The sequence below is a fragment of the Temnothorax longispinosus genome, chromosome 5, assembly GCF_030848805.1.
Source record: "Temnothorax longispinosus isolate EJ_2023e chromosome 5, Tlon_JGU_v1, whole genome shotgun sequence".
NCBI classification, from domain to species: Eukaryota; Metazoa; Arthropoda; class Insecta; order Hymenoptera; family Formicidae; genus Temnothorax; species Temnothorax longispinosus.
Genome location: NC_092362.1, coordinates 1988955 through 2014167, shown reverse-complemented (window position 1 = coordinate 2014167; position 25213 = coordinate 1988955). Strand labels below are relative to the sequence as shown.

Below are 25213 nucleotides of genomic sequence, written 5' to 3'. Positions count from 1 at the left end.
GTCACGGCCCAAGCCCTTTTTGTTATTTAGTTGATTTTCAATTATTATTATACATTAAACTGTAAAAATATCATAGATGTTGATATTATTAAATATTTTCTTCAAAGTTTTACGTATTTTGATATCGATGACAGTCGAAGAAAAATTTTTGCAATAATAAATTAAAGAAAATTAATAGAAATAATGTATGCGCGATATTAGATAAATGTATAGATGTCTCAAAATGTACTGAGAAGAATTCTAATTACATTGAACACAAATTCCTCGTTTACCTTGCATTCGATTGCTTAAATGTAATATTAATTATTGTTTTAAATGGTTCACCAGTTTCTTTTGAATCGAAAGAACAAGGAAGACAGAGAGGATCAATTAATTTTAGTTAATGTTCACGGAACTTCTCTTTCACGCGTCTCACCGTCAGGTAAAATTACCCGGAAGAAAACTATACTCTGTCTCTCCTCCAGTTTGTAGTACCGGCTATCAGCTGCAGTTAAACATCTATTATGACTCCAGGCAGCGCTAGACAACTGGCAAAAGTCCCGTGGATATCATACGCCTGTCGTATCCGATAAAGATCCACTGAACTTCTGCTGGATATCCGCGGAATAGTGGTAGATGACGTTTATCGATGGTGAAAACACCGGTCCTCGTAAGCTATCTCAGGCCACCTGGCACCACTACACATTCGCGCATACGATACACGCGTATACTCACACTTCCCTTGATTGAGTCGCGAGAGACACGAGCATCGGGTGCCTCGGCAATTCCGTCACGCCGATTCCGCCGGTTCACCAAGAGAGGAGAGCGACCGGACCGGCGTGGCCCAACGCGGCGGCGGCGTGGCGCGGCGCGAAGCGAAGAAGCGGTGTGGTTGCTCCTACCACTCCGCACGAGCGCTACCAGGCGTGCTACCAGGAGCCACGATGGTGGGGTCGTTGTCGCGTAGCCGGCATCAGGAGAGAAGCGAGGTGCGGAGTGTGGCGAGTCGGTAGGCTTGGCCCTCGCGAGCGAGAGAACGGAGTCACGGCCTGTCAGAGTCCACAGTCCTAACTCGGCCTCAGGCTGCGATAGATCGTATCTTTTCGCGGCACCGATCCCGCCGCGGTGAGCCAGTAGTCATTCAATCCTCGCGGTCAAGCGAATCGCGCGCGATAGCAATCGCGGATCGCGAGCGTGCGCGCGCGCGCCGGGCGCAATCGGGCTGCTTTTCTTCTCGGTCGGTCGGATCCTCCCTGAGACCGATCGCGAGTGATCGAACGACCTTCGACTAGCGCGAAAAATTCCTCGCGGGTGACTCGACTACCCCGCCGTGGAAATCATCGCTTCTCCGCCGATCGTCATCGAAGCAAGGAGGCGAACGCGAGGGCGGATTATCGCGATCGCGTTCGTAAAAGAACGGGATACCGGGATACTGTTACAAGAGGTAAGAGCTTCTTTTTTTACAAGTTTCTTGAGAGGGAGAGAAAGAGAAAAAAAGAGAAAGAGAGAGAGAGAGAGAGAGAGAGAGAGAGAGAGAGAGAGAGAGAGAGAGAGAGAGAGAGAGAGCACGTGTAGGAGGTTGTGGGTGTGGGTGAGAGTATGTGCAGATTACGGTTTTGCGTTCCGGGATAAATGAATTAATTTTCTTTTTTACGATTCTGCACGAATTAAACGTGTGTGTGTGGATGCGCGTACGAGTGTGTGTGTGTGTGTGTGTGTGTGTGTATGTGTGTGCGTGAGCGAACCCCTACTTATATGCGAACGAGTGAATGAATTACTTTTGTGACGTAAGATCGTACGTGACATATGTCATGAGAATTTGGGAGGTGTAGAGATCGGCATATGCGCCGCTATTGCAAACTTATCATTATTGCATGCACGTTTCGTGCAGTTACTATCGAGCCTCAGGAAGTTATGGTTCCTGAGCTCAATAGTAGGTAGCGGAACGTACTTCTTTTCCGCTGAATTTTAAACTGACTGGCAGTCCGGGGATACACATTAATAACAGACTTCGAAACCTTTTAATAAAAGAATATTCAGAAATACGAAAATAACAGCATATTATTCTTTTTACTAATTCCTAGAATGAGTTTTGTATTATTGTCTGGTTTTAAGACTCATTTATTAAGTTTAAAGTTGAGAATTTATACGTCGTGAAAAGAGATATTTATTTTAAATTTCGTCAATAAAGAAATGTTTTCGATAAATTAATAATTTAAAAATAGAGATAAAGACTAAGGATATGACACTAAAATTTAATACAAACTGTATATAATACGATATTTACATTGTATTTTATGCAATATACCGGTTTTTATGATTTAAGACATTCTATAATATCACAAACTATAATATGCACATATTTGATTACTTAAATAAAATTTATTAAGTGATTTATTAGATAGTGTTACATAATCGTTTTACTCGTGTTCGTTCAACTTACGAATTCACTTCCGATGCAGTAAGATAGAGGCTTGTTGTACACGCTCTGCTTTCCGTGAACCTATATTTCCGGTCTTAGTGGTCGAAGCGTTTTTCTAAAATTAGAACGAAATGCTAAAAATGAAATAACACAACCTCGTGGTAGTCAGGGTCGTGCCGCAGATGGTGATTGTCTTTGTCCCGGGCCGTAATAGATCTTCATAAAATTTCTGGAATACTGTAATCATCTTTAGAAACTTTCTGCGAAACTTACTTCAGAACCTAATGATAAAGCTTTTTCGCTGCGAGTGAATAGCAAGGTTAATCACTTTTAATGGATTTTTGTGATGTCTTAATTACTCAAGTTATCAAATAGCTAAGTCAATCAATAGTTAGCAAGTTATCTCTTAAGGCAAAATCAATCAATAATGTCACAAATCAATCAGCTGCCATCAAATTAATTTAGAAAAAAAATTTCCACTCTCAATATAATTATTGCAATAATATAAATAATTTGATAATTGTTTCTTATAACAATTTATTTTATTGTAATTTTACTTATAATGTTTCTGATAAAAAAGACGCGATTTCTGTGTAATAGTAGGCATTTTTATAAAGTTAAATTATTTCTTAAATTGTACTGCCTTACAAAATATATAAGATAGAAAATAAAAAAGAGAATTGAAAAATTTCGGAAGTTTCGATATGAACATCAAAATATTATCTTTTTGCAATGTTTATTTATATATCAGTTTATTTGTATATCAGAATAACTCGTGTATATTACAGTGTATAATACATATGCACAAGTTGATTCAGTTGATTGTGGCGCTTGTCACGTTCTTGCATCGGGCGCCGGGTATAACTTTTCGCTGATTAACGAACAAATGACTTTGGAAGCCGCAGCCTCTCGCAATCAGCGTAACACGTTCCAAAACTCGTTGCTCTCATTTTTTTCCGTTCTTATGCATCTGATTATAGCAAGTAGCACGTGACTTAGATAAGACACGAATCGGAATTTTTATTATCTTCTGGCGAGTCGAGCGAATCAACATTGTACATTAGCGGATAATTACATAATTGGTCGATTAGTTTCTAAAGATAGATAAATTTTACGTTAAATTTTATGATTCAGAAACGCAGTTTTTAAGATAGTTCCTGAAATAAATCTTTACGTAAAAGTTACTCCTTCTTCTGTGGGACTAAAATCAAGAAATAGCGCTGCATTCTTGAAAATGGAGTTAAATTTGGTTTAAAGTTAAACGAGACAGCGGTTAAACCGGTTATTAATCCTCGCAGTTAGTCCCGCCGAAATGTTTCACGTTGCGGGGAAAGTCGCACGAAAATTCTTAGACGTTAATCGGGCGAATCTCCGCTTTCAGCGCATGTGACAGCTTTCCGTGGAAAGCTCTGGCGTCTCCACGACGCGGCGACGTCCGTACGCGTGCACGCAACACGTATGCATACCCGCACGCGCGTCCGACGCCTGGGATTAAGTACACGAGATTATGCCTGCGCGGCCTAAGATATCTTCGTGGCCGTCTGTGACGGCGGCTATTACGTAACGGCGTTAATCAGAAGGTAGCGGCTGATCCTGGAGCCCGAGCACAAATCCGACGTGGTAGTCGGCTCATCGACGCTCGAGAAAATTGAAAGAAACTAAATCTCTGGCGACCTTGAGGAGACGTAATACCGCGGCGTGTCCGGCGTGACACGGTGACAAGTTAAAGCTGTCCGGCCGATGCGTCGCAGGATTGACAATCGGCTGGCGTTGAACAATTCAATTGGCCGAGATCTGCGTGGACGTGGCTTTGAATGGCGAACTTCGAATGTACGGCCGGGCACGAAGAGATCGAAACTTCACGGCGACTTCGCGATTGACTGGACAAATTATGGGAAACAAGCTGCTCGGACAGCTTTACTTTCGAAAAACAAGACAGCTTCACTTTCTCGCGCGCGCGCGTTATTTCTTCTCTCCTCGTTTTTCCCCCGCCAATCTCCGAGATCTCCGTGACACTTGCTAGGCCTCGCGAATATGGTGCCGGCGTTGAAAACACGGGCAATCATGACATATTAAATTTTCCCCTCGGATTGATTGCGATCGCGGACCTGCACGTGCATGCAAATGACAAATAGAAAACACGCCGTATCCGCCTGTGACGTTCACGACGTTACTCCGGAAAATTCATGGTGATTTATCAACGACAAGTCGCCCGGCGGCGTAATGAGCGTCAAGCTGGACGCTCTTTGCATCTTCCGGTTCTCGAGATGACCGACGATCGCCCAGATGTACTCGTAAAATATTATTCTGAGTATGCAACACGGAGCGCTCGTTAACCGGTCAAGCGACGATCAGCTCCGAGAAGAGTAAGCGACAAAGTAAATTGCATAATTAATATCTGCAAATAAAGATAATCGTCGGCAAATATTTCCTGGTTTAACTTAGACGCTAAAGCGTTTAAAGCTCGACAGAAAGTTACACATCCGAACGCACGCGCGGCTGAAAAATCGGCACGTCAGAGATGAGGAGGAGCAACAACGAAAAGATGGAAAATTTTACACGGAATTTCTCGAGGAACTTTTATCTTTGCCTCATACTTACGGAACTCTCGGAATCTGGCGGGACCTGTCTCTTTTTCAACAACGGTCCGACGAGATTTAATTTCAAAAGATTCTCTTCCAGCCGCTGCACCTGCGACGCATGTACAGAACCGCGTGTCCCTCGCTTTGAGAATAGCGTCTTACCGTGACATATCGAAGTCGGAAAGAGAGAGAGAAAGAGACGCGGACAACCGCGAGCGTTTCTACGTCGATCGTCACGGATTACTCGTCCAACGCATCTACTCCGCGTCTACTCCGTGTTGGCGGAGCAGGCCAAGGCAGAGCGATGCAATATCGGTTGGCGCGTCTGTATCATCGCGATAAACGAGTTCCCAGGTGTTTACGACCACGCGACGTCATCGAACCCACCTTTACCTTTCCGGCCGTGTGCATTCGTGTATATATGCATGCGCGGCATGTTACGGTACGCCACGTTGTATCTTCACTTCGGCACACACCGCGCCCCGCGGCGACGCAACGTCGAGAATGGAGAAACCTCCGAGGCGTGTTTCTACCGATTCTATACCATGTATTGGCCGGTTATAACCGCAGATAACGATGCTTCACACGTGCGCGCTGCGTTCTGAAGATTCTCTTTCTCTCTCTCTACGCGTGTAATTTATGCAGACAATGCAATGATAATGCAAAGGCAAAAGTAGTTTATATCCATATGAATACTATAATGGCTGCAATGGATATATTCTTCTTCTCTTTTCAAAAGTGTTTGCTTCGAAAAAGAGACAAGAAATAATAATTATTGAGATGTGAAATAACAATAACGATGATCATAATCATTTTATTAATATTGTAATACTGGTGCGTTAAAAATTATTGAAAGATTGTCCTAATGTCAAAAGCTTCCCAGTGAGAAATGACCCGTAAGAAGTGTGAAATTCACGTATTCTCGTTTAGGCAGTGTTAGCATAAAATTTCTTCATATTGATTTACGACGAATAAACTTGGCTAATAGAACAGAAGATAAATCAATTATTTCTTACTTTGAGTAATATGAATAAGAAAGGAGGAAAGAATTAGCATGAATATTAAATGATCAATACTTTTTATTATTCAGTCATTTAATGAGAAAAGGAGTTAATTTAATATTCATGCTATAATTATTCTTTCCTCCCTTCTTAATTCATATTACTTGAAAGAAAGAAATAATTGATTTATATTTTGTTCTATTAGCCAAGTTCATTCGTCGTAAATCAATTATATGAAGAAATTTCATGCTAACATTGCCTAAACGAGAATACGTGGATTTCACACTTCTTGGTAACAGGTAGCTCTCGCAAAAACGGAAAATTGCGCTTTCCGGGATCGCGTGCGGTAATAATGCCGGAATAATTCTATAAACGACGGACGTCGTTTATAAGACGTTTATACGACCTTTTGAATTCTGAACGGCACTTGATTTTATCTCGCCAAGAAAAGAAACTCATTACGTCCATTGACGTAAACGAATAGATAACGCTTTCACTTTTTATTGCTATAACAATGTAAACATATGGCGTGAAAATAGGAAAATCTTGTTAATTTTATCGCGAATTTTTATCGCTTTAACATCATTAAAGCATTTTAAAATATTTACACACCAATCCTATGTTTTTTAATCCGCCAATTCTTTGCCCAAAAATTAATCCTATACCTCTCGATGTGTGATTAGCTTTAACAAAAGTCTGATGTGTATAGTCTACAATTTTTGCCAAGAATCTTTTATTTTTAGCATTCTTTATCTTGCCAATTGACATATTTACCCCTGTGACTAATCATGACTGGGTTGCGGTGAATGAGCTAAATTTTGTGATAACAATTCAAATCGGCACGAAAATTTTCCACGAGACTCAACGCTGTTGATCGCATTGCAAAAAAAAAAGAGAAACCGTGATAGTGTATCGTGCTATTCGTGATTTAAAAATCGTACGAGGCGCTTTACTGCTTCTCCCGATATCTTATGTACCCCTTATCGCGCGCTTATCGATACGTGATAACGCAACAAGCGTGGAAAATCAAACAAATCGCACTTTATCTTTCAGGTTGACTGTCACTTTTTACATAAATTTCAAACTTCTGCGGTACGTTTGTCTCTCTGGCGTTCTCGCTATATGTTTATGACGAAATCTGCATGTGCCAAAAGGTCGTCACGAACGAGACGCGACAGACGATATATTTTGGCTCATTACGCAATTTATTTGCATATCACGGAAAGGAAACGAGCGCCATTCGAAGCCGCAGACGAGTTGCGCATTGCATATTCATTAATTACGCACGATTAACACCTTACTGTTACTAATATTTATGTTTCCTTATGACCGATAATAATAATAATAATAATTTTTATTAGATGTATATATTAATGTAATCGTCATCTGACTATTTTAAGCAAACATTTAGAAAAAAATGAGAGAAGTTGATTTTCTCTTTTAAATAAAAATATGTTAAAAGATTAATTTTAATTTCTTTAAATTTTTGTGGTATTGGATATTTCTACTGATACCATAATTAATTTTTTAATTAAATGTATGCCAAGATACAGATAAGTTTATTCAAATTGGACGACAAGTTTTTTCATCGTTTTGCATTCTTAAGAGTTCATGTGTCAAAACGCCTTACATTCCAGAATTGGCTATCAATATCTTGACATTGAAGCAATCACTTGGTCTTGACCTTTTTAATATCGCGCATTGAAGGGGAGCTGCACAGATTGGGGTACTTTCTTCTCATTAATGCAGTATTTTTAAATTCTACCGATCTACTATAAATGCGTTATTTAAAATTTCTTAACGGGCATGCATAAAACGTACGATGTTGACTAACAATTAAAAAAATTATTAACCAACAAATGATTAATATTATTATATCGGAATGTGCACGTATGTCACACATAGAATATGAAAAGAAATCTCTTCTTTTTTCATAATAATACACCTTCGTAATCTCGTGGATTAGCAGCGGTATTTTAAATTGCGCCGAGAAATGCAGCTCATTAAGTACTGTGCTCATTACTCGCCGGTGCCGCCGCGTTAATTCGCAAATCTCAAATTGTTGTTGGCTTCATGACGCACGTATCACGTATGTCGAGCCCTCACGAGGTCACGTGTCTTTTGAGAAGAGGACGGCGGGTAGAGAGCCGAATGGCGAAATGGTCACGGAGAAAGATAGGGAAGTTAGTTGAGCCTCGAGTTGAGCCGTGTGAGATCTTTCCTCCACCAGGCCTGAATGTGACGAAGGTCGTCACTAACGGCTGTCATTAGCAATGCTGATGTTCCAGAGACGGCATAAGTGACTGCGACCCCTGTATATTTATTCTATCTTCTATCATCTATTCTCTATCGTTTTTTCTTTTATTTTTCTTCTTTTGAATATATATACCCTCCCAACATTTTGTTCTCTTTTTCTCCGTAAATTTATATTCCGTTTTTTTTTTAATCTTCTACGCCATACTTACAATATACATTGAGAAACAATGGTCTAATTGTTTTTTTTTTAACTTGGAAGATAAATCTAAAGTTGAGAAAAAATTAAAAATATTTTGAATTTAATTAAAACTTGAAATAATTTTTTTACGTACATTTTTCTTCTTTTTATATACTTTCCTTTTTTACATTTATCTCCCTGTTTTTAAAATTATTTTTTTGATAAATTTTTAATAATAGTATTTGTCTTAGAATGTAAAGTTAAAGAAAATAAAAATAAATATATTTGATATTATAATCTCTTAATCCTCTAAGATAAGTTTATAATTAACATGAAAATTATATTCTTATGAAAATAATATTCTTTGTTTCATTTTAAGATACAATTTCTTTAAAATGTAAATCATGTGGATGTTTGCATCTCTTTTCTCTTGGAATCTTCTCAAGCTATTAATGTTTAATAGCTAGGCTATTTCATACTTGATTACTGCTCCGCAGTTTCCTGGGACGTTACTGCGGACTATTTTATTCGATTGAACTGATTCAGTGCTACTAGCCGCTTCTATTATCTCCGATAATGTCTTCTGCGGAGCATTCTGATTCGTTCATGGCCGATTGTGAAAACATATAAACGTGTCTACCGACCTGTCTCCCCTTTTTTTGTCTCTTTTGACACTCCCATGTATCATTCGTTGAATGTATGCAAGAACATCCTGCATAATTTCTTTTTCAACTCTTTCCACTATCGTTTCTCTCTGTCGTTCCCTTTCTCTCTCTCTCTCTCTCTCTCTCTCTCTCTCTCTCTCTCTCTCTCTTTCACGCGCTTTCTAGTTCAGCATACCTTTTTATGTATGCATATCAATAGTCAGCCTGCGGTCTGAAAAACCGAGGTGGACGATGAAAATGATCGCTATCACCCAAGGCTCTTTAAGTTACACGAACGAAATTCTGACATATTATCGCAATATACCACGTTACATAACGCAACACAGGACTAATGTGAGCGGAATATCTTAAATCTCCTGGCGAACTGAAAGGCGTCATCAACTTTTAATTGCCTCTCCTTAAATAGAATAGTAATGGTCGAAATAAATGTGATTATTTCGCAAACAGAATGGAAAGTATTTAGAAAAGAAATAAGGACAAGGACACAAATGTTTGTAATATTTTTTCTCTGGAGGAATATTAAAAATTGGACAATTTTTAGAAATTTAAAATTAATTGAATAAATTAATTGAAAAACTTGACGACGGTTAGCGGCATTAAATGAGAGTAAATAACTGTCATATTTTTTGTAAAATATAATGTTATTAAATTAACTAGTATAAGCAAATTAAATAATGAATATAAAATATTATTCATATAAATATGTAAATCTATCCAATTTGAGATATAATTATGCCCATATGATAGATTTATAATCACTTACATAATTTATGGATTGTTATTTTGATTATGAAATTGTTAATTAAGGTAAAGAGAGAAATAGAAACGGAGGAATTCTTAAGACAGTTTTAAATCAAATAGATACACAATCAAATATTTACTACTTGATAGTGTCACACACTGATATTTTATATCAACTCATGAATGATATTGCGCCTGATTATAATTATTAGTGGCGAGCATATGACTAATATCCTACAAACAACAAAATAGAAAAACAGATATAGATTATTAACTTAAATACCACAGTACGATTTTTATCTACGAGACGTCAATAATAATAAAAAAATCCTTATCCTGTTTCTAATTCTGAATCTTTATCTTCTTTCTTATATAATGACGTATAATAGAGTGACATAAGTTCAAAATTATTACATAACAATTTCGTGAGATGTGCATTTAATCAGTAATGTCATCTTAGATGATAATTAGACGTAGTTCTGCAAAGTGGAATCAACTCCAAAACCTTACTTTTTCGCTAGAGCAAATTCCACGAAACATTAGAAATAAAACGCCAACGTTATCTCAATATTATGACAAAATTATAATTCTTCTCAAATACAATTTTATGTATTATATGCGTTTCTAAAAAATCTCCTGTCCACGTCGAGTGCACTTTACAATACAGAACTAAAAATCACGAAAATGGTGTTTGGTGGTTACTTATTGCATAACTGCATCCAGTTATTATAGATATAGAAAATTCAAAATGTTGTATACATTGTGCATATTACATGTATCGTAATTATTAGCGAATTTAAAGTGTTAATAATAGAGATAAACAGAAAAACACAGATAGTATAATAAGTTTTATAATCACGTAATTTTTATATATTCACGGAAACATCATGTAAAATATATCGTGCGTAGGAGATGAAAATCCTACTGCGTTTTCTCTCAGCTTTATCTATTTGAGAACATATTCCGAGATAAGCGTCTTATCAAGGTACCACACATTGGTTGGTATTTACTGATAAAAATGTATCCGTCTTTTTTTACAAAAGTATAAAAATAAATTTTTCTGTTCTTAAGTACATGTTACAGGAATTAATAAAGCCGGATTATTGATAAGAAAATTATGTAAATGAAGATTTTATACTCAGTTGCAATAAGTAGCGGAATCTGAATTAATCAAATCTTCATTTACATACGTTTTTTTATATTAGACGAAAGAAATGAATTAACTGACAATAATTGTATCAAGCTTAGCGAAGTTAAAAAAAAAGTTTGAATTAAAATTCTGTTATTTAAAGAAAATATCGTGAAGCTTATAAACACTGCAATTCCGAATTCTATTTTTTGCTTTTTAATAAAATTGTTCTTAAAAGATTGTTTATGAAGAAAATAGTATAATGATAAATAAAAAGAGAAACAAAACGTTAAAAGTTTAAGTGACAAAGAAAAGTGATGCACTTTATATTTTATACATTGCAAAGCTTAGAACAAAATAACTTCTTTCAATTCCATCGATAATAATATTTGAAGATCCAGCATCTTTTTGCACGAATCACGGATAAAAACGCAGTCAAGTGCATCACGATCGCGTGACATGAAAATGCAAAACGTTACATCACCGTTGTCAACGAGGTGCGAAATGTGATTGTTTCCGGGATTTATAATGACCCTTGCGACCAATTGAGTATAAACGAAGATTATCAGCCAGTGCATTAATCCCACTAGTATTTAAAGCCAGATTTTTATTCAAATTGGACTGATGATATGCGTTTGTTAATAGATTATGTGCAGTATAGTATAGTAGTGACGTATAATGGAAATTGTTTCGGTATGAGCTTTACGATCTTTCCATTTACTCTTTAAAAAAATTTAATAATCAGTATATATATAGGTATAATAAATTGACAAAGAAAAGAATAACAAACAGTAAAGATAAGAAGAAAATAAATTCATAAAACTATATAATAATTTACTTGTAAGAACGTTTGTGAAGCTATTATTAAAGCTTTAGCTTATTGCACTTTTTTTTTTTAATTGTAACAATTTTATATGTAATGTACGATCAAAAACACGATCTTACTTTAGATATAAATTTTAATAAGATATTGTTTGTGTGTGATTGTTTAATGTAGCAATTTTATATCCTTTAATTTTAAATTTATTGAAATATTATTTTTTTCAGAAATTCTACTGTAAAACTGTTGTTAAATCGCGACAAGTCTGTTTTACTAAGAGTTACGCGTAATGAAAGAGTGAAGGCCGACCGGCTCTTTACATGTTAATACATGACGATCTCGATATCCGACAGTAAAGCATTTTGAGAAGGATTAATGCGCGAAAATATTATTCTCTTGACGTCAGGGTACATATATGTACTTTAAGATTAAAAAACTTTTAGTTCTTTTTTTATACTAATTTAAATATTAAACAGATAAGATTGATACAATCGATCAATTACATTTGAAACATTGCAGACAAGCTGAACCAAGATAGACTATTGATAGATTCGAAAGATAAACTTAAACATGTCAGAAGTATCGTGGTATTATTACTGCGAGCATAAAAATAAAGATTGATGACATACGGTGAAATCAATAATTTCACAAGAGAAACGAAATAAAATAACGTAAAAAAACTATCCACACGGACTTGATTCGGACTTACTTAAGATATATTTTGAATGCTCGATTGAATCTCCTGATACGGAATGTGAATAAATGGGAAACTTTGTCACGGACAAACAATCAACGAACAAACCTTGACGTTCGACAGGACACCATGTTAGGAGGACTGTCAACTAATAGCAAAGCACGTTCAACGACTGGTACGACGACTCGTTAGAAAACACGTTAGAAACGCCGTTTCGTTTGAATTGGCTTTTGAGCGACGCCTGCGACGAGATCGTGCCTGCCGTCTCGTCGCGAAATGTATGTCAGCGCGACGATATTGTTCCTAATTGCCTCCATTGGCAGGCAATGGATATTATTTCAGGCACGGCGACTGCCACATGTGGTCTTCGCACGACGCACGGATGCCCACCGATCTTGAATCACTCGCGCGTCCGTCCTCGCTCCGTTAACACGATAAGAACAGTCGCTGGCTATCGATAATCTATGAAAAATTATGGCGAACGGCGTGGTGATCTGACAACAGCTTCATCGGAGCAGCAATCACCGTGGAAAGTCGAACGATTATGCGCGTGCTTTAAACGCGAAAAAATTATTAATTTTTATCGCGTATGTGAAAGATGTGACGGATTGTCGGAAGAATTACTTGAAAAGATCTTAGCTTTCAATGAAGAAATCTTAACTTCCGTTTCCAACAAATATTATTTCTGCTCATTTATCTTCCTCGAGAAAGAGAAGCGAAGAGGCGATGAGAGATCTCAGATAACGCGAAACAGAAATATGTCGATATGTAAGAGTGTACTGGGGCTTCAAGATCAATAAATTCAAGTCCTGTTCCAACATTCAGTCCTGTCACCGATGGCCATTGCCCCGTCGCCGTCTGAATTCTGTCGTTCTTTTGCAATCGCTTCTCGAAGTTTACGCGAACTTAACAGCAATCATGTCTCATCGCATCCATCGGCGCTACGCGCGCGAACCGATCGATCGGCACTAATTGTGAGCCGGTCATATAGGCGGTCTTAGAGGGACTTATTAGCAACGCAAAATCTTGTTATTTGCGATTACTCGAGTTGATTGACCTATCTTGCTCTGACGTATGCCTCTAGCGTGATCCATAGACGCGTTGCGGCTTGGTAATCGTTTCGCACGAATGCGTGATACTAGTACTTTGATATTACTTACACGAGAAAGACGGGATTGTCTCCGGTGCGGTCTTCATTACCGTTGTTACTTTAATTTATTATCTGTTCTTTACTTTGCGATCTTTATCAAGATTTTGCAACAATTTGTGAGAAAAAAATTTAAAAAATGAAGAAAGAAATTACTTACATTACATGCAACGATTATACAAATTACGTTTTTGATGTGATAACCGATAATTCGTCAGATTCTCCATCGTAATTTAGACTTTTTGTTTCATTTATAATGATACGAGGAAATATCATCTGCAAGAAAAATGAGACTATAGAAATTAATAATCGGTTACAAAAAAGCATTCCCGGAAGAGACATAATACGTTTCCAAATACGTAATACATTTCAGATATCTGTCGATCGATAAAAGCGACGTTGCGAAGTATACGTACACGTGCTCCGAAATCAATTAAGTTTCATTTACGACGGTCGTCCATTCGACGATTTACAATGTGACGCCGATCGTGCGTGACTCCAGAGTTTTTTGCGGAATTCGTCACGGTATTTCCAATTTCTTCGAAACCGGGGCTTCAGTCCGGTTCTTCCTGTCTACATATCTCGAGCGCATGAAGGCACGTTTATGCTTGGATTTTCCGAGCAACTTCGTTTATTGCCGATGTAAATAAATTCCTAACAGCGAGATTCTCGGTCTGTGTATTGATCAACAAAATTGCTAATTCGATCCGGTGAGAAATTCTTGGCAAGCATTGTCGAGGGTCAGTCTAAATGTAGTTTAAGGCAGTCAACAAAGTTGTGAGAAGTGTCCAGAGCGTAAACGTATCTTGTATCTTCAATGCACTGTTTCTTGTCTAAAGTAATAATGTTTGCATTCTCATTGTTTTCTCCAAAAGCTCGTGTTCTACTTTTAGATTACCCAATAAATTACCTCTCTCTCTCTCTCTCTCTCTCTCTCTCTCTCTCTCTCTCTCCTCCTCTCTTTATGTTACAAGCTTCTCTAAAACCTTTTCTTCCTCTTTCTGTCCGTTGCTTAAAATCAATCACTGGAATAGAATTACAAATTCCTAAAAAAATCTGTAATCCGTAATCTAAAGATAAATCAAGATTGTATCGCTATTTCCTTAACTGTAACATCTTTCCAGTGAGATCTTATATTGACGGGTGGAATGTACCATCAACTTCACGATCAAAGTTCAATTTATGATCGATGACGTTGGTTACTTACGCACATCGGCCATGGATGATAACAGAATGATTTTGTAAATTAAACTGTAGACAGAAGAATGTGGAATGAAAAAAAAAACAAGAGAACTGGATAGAAAAGTCATCAATAAAATCGCGTTTGCATTATGATAGATTGATGCTTGTCACTTCTCTACATGTTCAAGTAATGATTTATCGATTCCGATTCTTTCTTTTGGGAACAAAATTAAATACTAGCTAATTGATTAATTCGCCGATGTACAAAACGCCTTGATGGTCGGAACGGAGTGCCGTTATGCGCGAAATATCATGCCAAACGATACGCGGTTTTTATCACAGCAGAGAGTTCGTTAACAGCGACAGTACGATATTATTAACCCGTTAATAATAGTCCATTCATGCGCGCATGATTAATCATATTTTTATGCACGTTGCAAAGCGAGGGAGAATGTTCGTCGTCTACTTTTATAATTACGCACTTGTTAGGTCCGCTTCAAAATAAGCTAATTTTTGAGCGGTAAACTCATCGAGAAATTAATAAATAAATAAATAATCGAAAGTCCGAGAACAAAAAATCTCACGGGAAACACAATAATCGCTACGCGAGGAACATTGACGAGCACATAATCAGAGACCGATGTCCTTGCGTCGCAGCCTATGCTTTCGCACGCAACGAGTTAATGAGGCTAAATTAGAATAAATAAGGATCGCGTGATCAGGAGTCAACAGACGGACGTATTAAAATACGAATCGCTGGAATGAAGGCGAGCGATGTGTTTCCGCAGCCGCTTTTAACTTCCCCCCCGTACGGAGGTGTACGACCTGCCGGAATGAATCCTCGAATCGCTGGGCTCCCCCTGGAAACACGTGGTGAACTGGACCACGAGGACGCGTCTCGGTACCGTTAAGAACGGAGTCGGCAAAAAGCGAGCCGTGACCAAACCAGGCATATATACACGTTCGGTGCACACTGCTCGTTACGAATTTTCTGCTGAATTCGCGCGCAAAAAAAATCGCGCGCTAAGTACTTACACATGCAAAACGTTCCTCGCATCTGGAGTTGACTTTTCTTTGCGAAATGCTCGACTACGGTCTTATAATAATTAAATAATTACTTAAATAAATAATTAAAATTTCTGAAAACACCGAGCTCGTTTAGATTCAAGGGTAACACGATTAGGTAAACACGTGCAGCCTTGATTACGCAGCTTTGATTGATTTATTACAAAAAAAATCTCGGTCAATTCAACTTAATTATTCATAATTCACCGTGCGCAGCGTGATATGTTATTATCCGCGCGCAAATAGCCAATTAAAACGAAGAAATCGTATTTTGCGATAGCGATAAGTCTCATTAATGTGCGTAATGTCACGATGTTGAACGACATAATCGATTCGACGTTGTGTCTCTTTGAACCCGAGAAACCCGGCATGCCGAATCTAGCACACACGAGCGCGAGACATTTTGCAACGCGGCGGCGCGCGATTACGAAACCGAGAAGGATGCGGGCCATAAAAGAAAAGATGCGAAGGGGAAAAAAATAGGCGCATGTTGTCATAATAATAATAATTACAACCTGCCGTGTAATAACGTTTGCGACGATCCAGGGCCGGAAAGTCAAGGACTAGAAATCTCGCGCCGGAAAGTGAGTCAGCGACGCGATGCAGACGGGGGAGACAGGGAAAAATCCACGAGACAAACCTTGCACAACGGGAGAGAGGGGGGGGAGAAGGAAGAAGGAGGAACGAGAACGAAAGTGTAGCCGTCGTCGCGGTGGATTAAACGTAGGCCGGTCGACGGTCGGTGGAAAATCGGTGGATTAAACGCAGGCCGGAGGATGGCTAGTGGATGGCCGGTGGAGTAATCAGTGATGGATGGGCTGAAAAATTCAAAAACTGATTTCTCAATTTTAGAATGAGACTTCACATTTTGCGCCAAACCATTTTCGACATTTGGACTGAATATAGTCCATCAGCAAGATTTGATGCTATATTTACTTATATTCTGCAAAAGTTTGGTGACATTTTATTACCAAATGATGCTTTAAAAAGTATAAAAACAACCATAAGAAGCATTTGTCTATTTACTGCTTTTATGACTTAAATTTGCACTTAAGGAAAAAGGACCAAAATCAATGGTCGAGACATCGTGTCAACAGTATCTAATAATAAATGTAGCCAGTTGGATCGAATAAAATATCAATTAAAAGTTTATCGTTTTTTTTTTAATATTTAATGTATATAATTTCTTATTTTTACAGTTTGAAATATATCGAGAGAACACACACACACACACACACACACGCACAAATTGTAATAGTTTTAAGTGTTATTACAATAATTTTTCTTGAATAAATTGTTTAAAAAGGCGTGTTATTTTGGCACAGGAATTAAATCCTCCTAAATTACTGAAATATATCACACTGTGCGTCGCGGAGAAAATCCGGGCGAACGATTTAACGCTCCGGCGAGCAAATCGACGCGGGAGCCATGCGAGCGGATTATCGCGGTGGGTAGATACATGTAGGTAGGTACATACCGGGATCGGGAATGCGAACACGTGAAATTCCTCGCGAAATGATACTGCGGTTACACCGCGAGAGAATCGTCGCGAACAACTTTCCATGGCTCGCGCGAACGCTCGCGCGCGATAAAAGCGACTACGCGCGCGCCACGATCGAGAGACAAATGCTGCGTAAGTGACGGACGATGCGACGAAGAAACGAAGGAGCGCATATGTTAAGAATAGGAATGTCCAGACAGCGAATTAATTTATCATTTGTTAATGCTGATCGTCGCAATTGATTTTCTATTAGATATTTGCTCGACGATCAGACAAATCGATTATTGATCTTACCGATACGCCGGCGATTCTCTGCTGTTAAAACGCGCTCAATCAAGGAGTATACTTAACGTGGGAATTTACTCGTCTGTTTCGTGTGTGTTGCAGATGCCCTCGAGATCGCGGTGTTGCCGAAACCACGTCTGAATAAACGAGTCGTAAGTGACCGATTAAGATACTCTATCGATTGCATGACACTTGGGGAGGAGACTAAATACATAATTTCTCATAACCATAATAATAATATTTCATCACGATTATTATGATTGATATCTGATTAATAATGATTTATCGTGGATTATTAATTAGAGCCGATAAAATAAAATTTTGCTGTTGCATGCGAGATAAATGGATATGTGTACTGACCGACTTTGCGCAATTAACTGCCATGTTTGTATTTGCAATTAGCATCGTCAATGTCTTTCGCAAAACGTAAACACCTTGACGTAACTTAAAATGAACGTTTCTCGCAAATGAAAGGACGTAACTTTTCGTCATTGTTACTTTCGATTATACAAACGTGCGAGTCTCTTTCTTTTCTAAGAAGCCAAGACTGTTAAGCTTGAAAAAAGCTTTCACGCGTCAGCTACCCGTACCGCGTGGCACATCCGTACACCACACACCATGCCACTTTCATGCGAAAGCCTCGTTCGTAGAATTACAGGAAGTAGCTCTTCGCAAACCTCACACACACGCGTAACATACGTATTGGTTACACAAAGCGTGGACGCATATCCGAAGCCCGGGATAGCGAATCGTCCCCCGAGATTTCGAGCCCATTGGCCATGACCTGCCTCTACCCACGCGATCGCGTAAAACATGTCTTACATTGCCGTGCGTAGATCTCGAGGGCCATTACATTCATTCGAAGATTAAAACGCCGGAAAACGCAAACCACGCGCTCTTGTTTCGATAAAATCACAAATTATTTCAGATCTTTCATGCAAAAAATATAATGCGTTGCGAGCCTTAACATAAAAGATAGCGTTAAATTTTTCGTAGTGTTCTTCTTTCGAATTTTTATTCTCCCGACGGTAAAAATTGGAAAAAGGAAAAACTCGTCGACATTTTTACATGACAAATTTAATATTAAAAGTTTTTTTGTTAGAATCGAAATTATGCATTGGATATTTGAAACAAAAAAAGTCTTTCTATTTTATTATTGCTTAGTCATCGCGTATCTATTAGCTGATACGTGATTTTTGCGCAATATGTATTTTCTGTTAATATACTAATCTAATTTGCTCTACTAATTTTTTTCATTAATTACGCGGTACCGATCGTTAATCACGAGGTGAGAGCGCGTGATTTCGAACCCGATTACGCAACGGTGAGAAACCGGGGTATCGGCTTATCGGTATCTTCAACAAGCACAATAAAATCCATTATTTGCTTTTATCTCATTGATAGCGAGGGACATTTATTTCAATCCCGCGGTTAGAGTTATTAACGCACCGCAAGAATTGCACCGTCGAATCGCGCATGCAGCCGGCCAATTAACGCGATTACGATCGGTCATGCGAGTTCAATGCACGTCGTTGCGCGATCGCGGCGCGCGAACCATCGCCTTTCTTTCCTTCTTTTACTCGGCTGTTTATAGTTGGAAATGACGTCACCGTTATGCGGACACCGCCGGACAGTATGCAAAATAATGCAAATGACATGCCGAAACTGCTCGCCCTCCGTCTTCCTATGTATAGAACCGCCTGTCGTAGCGGTTTAGCGTTCCAAAGAGGTATTTGAAACGGTGAAAAAGAGGCTTGCTCGACTGATAAATTTTCTTCGTTCAGCCCGACACGACGATCCTACCTCGCTCTAGGCGGTTAGTTACAGAACGGCTGGAATAGCTATCTTAATATGCGCGAACTTCGACATTTACATTTTTTTTATTTGTACATAATTATATTTCACATATTGATCGAAGGAAAGTATTTTTCCTGGAACTATATAATCAGCAAAAAAGATTTGTAAACTAATTTTTTTACACAATTAATAATTTAATCGACTGTACTGGCAATGATTATAATCGTGGCAACGATTATAATCGTCGTGACAAATCGTCACACCGCGTTTCAACCAAAGATTCTAGTTATTCTAAAGTTGATGTAATTTTATATGCTTATAATATATATAAGCATCTTAATTAAATAATTAAATTTATTACAAAAAATATTACCTCAGCCAGGGTGAAATAATATTTGTCGCAACAATTTTAATTGGGTTAATTATTGACTGGCGAAGTAAATGTTACTTATTCGGTTTTAATTTTTTTACTCTCTTAAATTTCGGAATGTATGGGTGAGAGATATATGTATTATAAAATATATATCTCAATAAGGATGTACTCGAGTTATTACAGCGGCTAACAGAAATATTAAGCCCTTAATGATCGTACCTTTTCACGAGTTAATTCTTACTTTATCGTACAAACTGTACCGCCTCTTATCTGCTGCCTCACATTGACGATTGCCGAGGCAATGATAATACGCTGATAAGGATTGGCTGGATGATGGCAGGATTTATCAAGCGTTACGCCATCGCTTTTCAGCTTGGCCGGGATAATTGAGTGCCGAACGTATCACGCGCGACTAAGATCGACCGGGATGTTTTGCAGGTGCTACAACGGCGGTAATTACCGTCGGGCTGGGCGTGTGTACTAATTGCAGGCATTAGATAATCATTGCCTTTAAAGCCAGCCCGGGACGTTTTACTTTCATTACTTTCCTTCACGGTCTGCTTGAATGGACCGTGAAAATTACGTTCTATTCGCGTGTGCGATTACAGGATATTACAAAGTACAACGTAATAGCAATAATTAGCAATAGGTTTCGCTCGCTGTTACGAAAAGTTATACCGGAAATCGGCGCGCGATGGAGTAACGTTTTCTTAGTGGATGCACACTGTGCATCGTACTTTCCGATAATTGCTTATCTTCGGCATCTTCAGATACACACGGTGCATGTATCCAATTTAGCTCTTAAAGGTCCACTTCTCTCACCCGCCGCGTTGACCTCCTTTCGGTGGTCACGTCGGCCATCTCGGTACGCAGCGTTCACTTCGATTCCATGACGCGCGGAGTTAACATACGAAAATATTTATAATTATCGTTACGAACGCTCGTACTCGTCCCTGACACAGCGAGCTACATAATCCGTTTATCTTCTAAACGCGCGACGCATCTCAATGTTATCTTCATTATAAATATTCATCTATATAGTGACATAAAATCTCTTCGTTCAGTCACAAATAACGAACACATATGCATATCATCACGCGATTTCTTTGTTGCAGGTAAATCAGATCGAAAGATGCGAGCAGCACCGTCTCTGCTGTCGTTCGTCCTGATCCTTGTATATCACTCGGGATGGACCCACGGGCTCTGCAAACTGGAGAACAGCACTTCAGCATGGTGCGACCAGCTGGAGGACCTCAAGCACATCGAGACGCAGGGTCTGGAGTCCTTGACCGCTCCGATCGCGCGAGACGTTTTAGTCCCGAGCCTCCTTAACAATCTGACCAGCCTCAGGCATCTCGACCTATCCGACGGCGATCTGAAGAAGATCGAACCAGGAAGCTTTCGAACTTTAAGTAACTTGAAAAGTCTCAATCTCGGCGACAACCGCATCGAGTACCTGGAGCTAGCCTCCCTGGAGGGCCTGACCCATCTGCGAAGTCTGAACCTGCGGAAAAACGCCATTCAGCAACTACCGCCCGCCCTGGCGCGCCTGAAGAATCTTAAGCACCTAGATATCCACGGTAATCCGCTCGAGTGCAACTGCGCCACTCTCAAAGTCCGCGATCTTATCGCGCAGAGGGGCGTGACGATATCGAAGAAGGTCGTATGCGCGGGCCCCGACAACATGAAGGGCACGTCGCTGATGAAACCGAACGCGGTGATCATCTGCAGTTTCGAGCAGCAGGATCGGGAGATGCAGAACGATCAAGCGGAGGGATCCGGGGAGCCGGATCTAGGATCCGGAGATGTGTTTGACGAGCTCAATGAAGAGGATGAGGAAGAGAACGGTGGGTCGGAGGTCAGTAACAGCACGTCGGAAAAGCCGGGAGAACCGGAAGTCGAGACTCCTTTCCCGACCGTGTTGGTAGATTCCGCAGAATCTTCCGTCTCGAAAGAAATCACTACCGACGCGACAACGAGTTCCCTGCAAGAAGAAGAAATCTTCTTTGACAATGAAGACAAGAAGGAGCAAGCATCCACGACCGAGATGTCGCGGAACAAAGAGGACATCAAGGATGTCCTGTTTTATCCACCCTTGGCCTCCGGCGATGGGGACGAAGGTTCCGGCGAAGGATCCGGCGCCGGTGGAGCGCATTACGACGAGGAGGAGACCGAGAAAGCTGATACCGATGAAGAATCGTCGTCCTTCACGGGAGCTCTATGGAACATGGTTTTTGGTGGCTTAACAGGAACTTCCGCGACTACGTCGAAGACCAGTGACCCAGATCTTGAGGAAGAGGAGTTTATAGATGTGTCGTCCACTAAACTGGCCACCGAGGAGCCAATCGTGTCCAGCAAGAGTCATTCGGTCGAGTCCGACATTAAAATCACTACCGAAGTTACCACGAAGATCGTACCGCCCGATCCGAAAGTCAACGACGTACAAGTGTTGAAACCTCCTAATATGATCGACGATTCTAAATCCGGTAATATCATGGATAGAGATAACAACGAACAAGCGGTATCTTCGCCCAAGCAGTCCAAGAAAGGCATGGGCTCGTACGTCGTTCTCGCCGTTCTGCTCGCCATTGTCGCGGCGCTGATCGGTTTCGCCGCGTACAGGGGTGAGATATGCAGAAAGAGGAAAGCGCCCGACGTAGAGACCGGCACCGAGATGAAGGAGATACAGAAGTCTCTGCTGGAGCACGGCGACAATTCGACTCAGCCAAAGAAGGAGGAGAACACGCCCTACGTAACGGAACTCGAGAGCGATCCTCTCGTGAAGGTCAAATCCGCCGACGACGACGCGAAGACTGACGAGATCCACGACGATGACCGTCGTCAAACGCAAGAAGCACCGCGTCTCAATGGCACTGTCGATCATTCGGAGCCCGTGAAACCGCCCAGGAAGCGACTTTCGCAGGACGAAAATGCAATTTCGCAGGACGACGAGGTGAGAGAGGAGAGACCTCGTATTGACGTGAATTCCTTGAGGAAGAACTTCTTGGAGGATAAAAACCCGCTGCCCTCCACCTCGATGGCGACGACCAACGGACCGACCCCGAATCACAACGCTTCGGAGCCCAATGGGCCACCGCTCAGCCCCGGGGCCCAAAGAGTGAAGATCACCTTGCAGGAGATTCCCGATAGTGTGCCAAAGACGCCCATACTCATCACGCGAACAATGGCTGGTGAGAATCTAGTCAAGACGCCATGAAGCAGTGTCCCGAGGAGAGAATCTACGCGAAATAACGAACGTTATGTCGACCGACCGACGTGCTCGTCTGTCGAACGTAATTGAGAGACAAATATTTGGTGCAGAAATAAGGGAGAAGAGTTCTTTTTCTTTTTACAAATGCGACAGGTCCCAGATGTGATTTATAATAACGCCGTTGTTCCTAGGATTGCACGCAAATTGACTTCTCGCGATGGATTTTCGTAATAAAGAAAGATCAACCGAGTCAAAGACCATACACGCGCGGACAGTGGCTAGGGGACTATTGTTTTCGGCAGGAAGCTGAAAGTGTGCGAAAGGTGACTGAGGAACAGATGTAACCTCGGGCCGCTTCGTTGAACAATCGGACGCACGAAATGCTATATGTATATATTTGCTGAAACTGTATGCCGTGCAGGATGTCCTTCGGCTATCGCGTATTCTTTTTTATTTATGATGACATTATTCTATTCGACTATGTCTTCTTTTAAGGAAACTTCGCGAGATCGTAGATTCTGATCTTCGTGAAACTTTGTATACGTATAAGTAAAATAAATAGATGAATTTAAAAATTATAAGTCAAGAAATGTTAGAATTAATCCACATATATAGTAATTTCTTCATCTATAAATATTATTATTATTGTAATCTCTTATAAAGCGCTATGAATACATTTAAATTAAAAATACCTTTATTTTACATAAGAGATGCAAAAAAAATAAATTTTTTTTAACATTAATTGATAATTTCTAAATTTATCTATTTATTTCACTTGTATGAATGCAAAGCTTCTTTAAAATTAGAATTTAAAATCACACTTCATGAAATTTTTTGTTAATTTTTAAAGTTAAATTTGCAAAATCCATCTTTAAAAGAATTAAAATAAAGATCTTCTCTTATTTAATAGCTACACTCGAAGAGCTCCATTGTCAAAATCTTACGACTTTTATCGCTTACAATTCACGAGCTACTCTTATCTCAAATCAACTGTTTTTCCCTCAATTTTTAATTGAACAAAAAAATACGCGATATTTTAGACATCCCGTATCTATGCCATACGCGTAGAGTTCCGCGGATGGAGTAACGTTCCAAGTTAACACCGCAGTACACTAGTCAGTCTTCCTAACGGGCCTCTCGCGTGTCCTGCGAGCGCCAGAGCGAGGACGTCGAGAATTCCGCGGTAGGTATATTCGTTGTCGCGCGAGATCGCATCGCGAGGATCCTCGGATTAATCGAGGATCGACAAAGTGTTCGCCGTACGTCAGGCGTCGATGAGCATTCCAGTTCTGCCATAATTTTTCTACGCACGAACCATCGAGGATTAATACACGCACCGTTTTCGGCCTTACGCCGTCCTTCGATCGAATTACAGATTATTTGCCAACGCGTATCTCGCAGTATTTAGCGCGGCGTTTTACGTGTGACACGTTTGTACGCGGTTTGGCGAAGAGATTTGTAATTCCAATGAGAGGTAGAGTTTGCCAATTACGAATAATGATGACCTTTGGGACAGCTTGTAGTACGGATAGCTATACGGAGTGCGAGCGTTTAATGAACGATTTGACAATATACTGCTAACGTTATAGGACCCATTATTCACGTCAAAGACAATATATATACGTAATATTCTATTATCGCATTATTCTTCTCTTGTAACGGACACGATTCCCTCGCGACTTTAGAGGCACACACACGTTTCAGAAAGGCAGCGACTCGCTATTTTTCATGTGCATTAATGTATTTATTCGTTGCGCACGGCGCAAATGAAGAGACGGACGGAGATTTTTCGTGTATGTGACGACACTCCGTCGCGTGATTATCAGTTAAATGGACACGTCACGTAGCTGTGAGCGGCGGCGTGACAAAGCGCCGCGATGTGTTTTATCATATTATCCACACACTATCGACTATTATTCTTTACGTATGATTCTTTTAAGTAAAAATGTGTCGAGAATGCTGTTACGGCGTATATGATTTAATTTTTAAGATAAGCGCGGACCCCCGTCAGATCGAAACTTGTCCCAACGATAACGCATTCGTTGGATTTAACTTAGCGATAAGAAAATGAGGAGCTCAGCGAAGATTGTAAGACTTTATTTATATGTTCAGCCTTTGGTCAATAAAAGAGAGTGTTATTTTGTTGATATCATCATTTACTTTTAATCGTGTGCGTCACGGGTAA

General features: G+C 39.8%; 1 protein-coding gene across 3 annotated transcripts; it reads left to right on the top strand.

Moving 5' to 3' along the window:
* The first annotated feature begins 1047 nt into the window (after positions 1–1047).
* Wdp (Leucine rich repeat protein windpipe) lies at positions 1048–25175 on the top strand. Of its 3 annotated transcripts, none has more exons than XM_071777655.1 (3): positions 1048–1423; positions 17750–17799; positions 20933–25175. In XM_071777655.1, the coding sequence occupies exon 3, from the start codon at positions 20950–20952 to the stop codon at positions 23032–23034; it is 2085 nt and encodes a 694-aa protein (XP_071633756.1). In that variant the 5' UTR covers positions 1048–1423; positions 17750–17799; positions 20933–20949; the 3' UTR covers positions 23035–25175. The 3 variants fall into 3 exon arrangements, with proteins under 3 accessions (XP_071633756.1, XP_071633757.1, XP_071633758.1); XM_071777656.1 differs by having other exon boundaries at positions 17750–17803; XM_071777657.1 differs by lacking the exon at positions 17750–17799.
* Positions 25176–25213: the final 38 nt, after the last annotated feature.

Bases quoted from the DNA above. Each gene is read 5' to 3' on its own strand.
- Wdp (XM_071777657.1), top strand. From the start codon at position 20,950: ATGCGAGCAGCACCGTCTCTGCTGTCGTTCGTCCTGATCCTTGTATAT.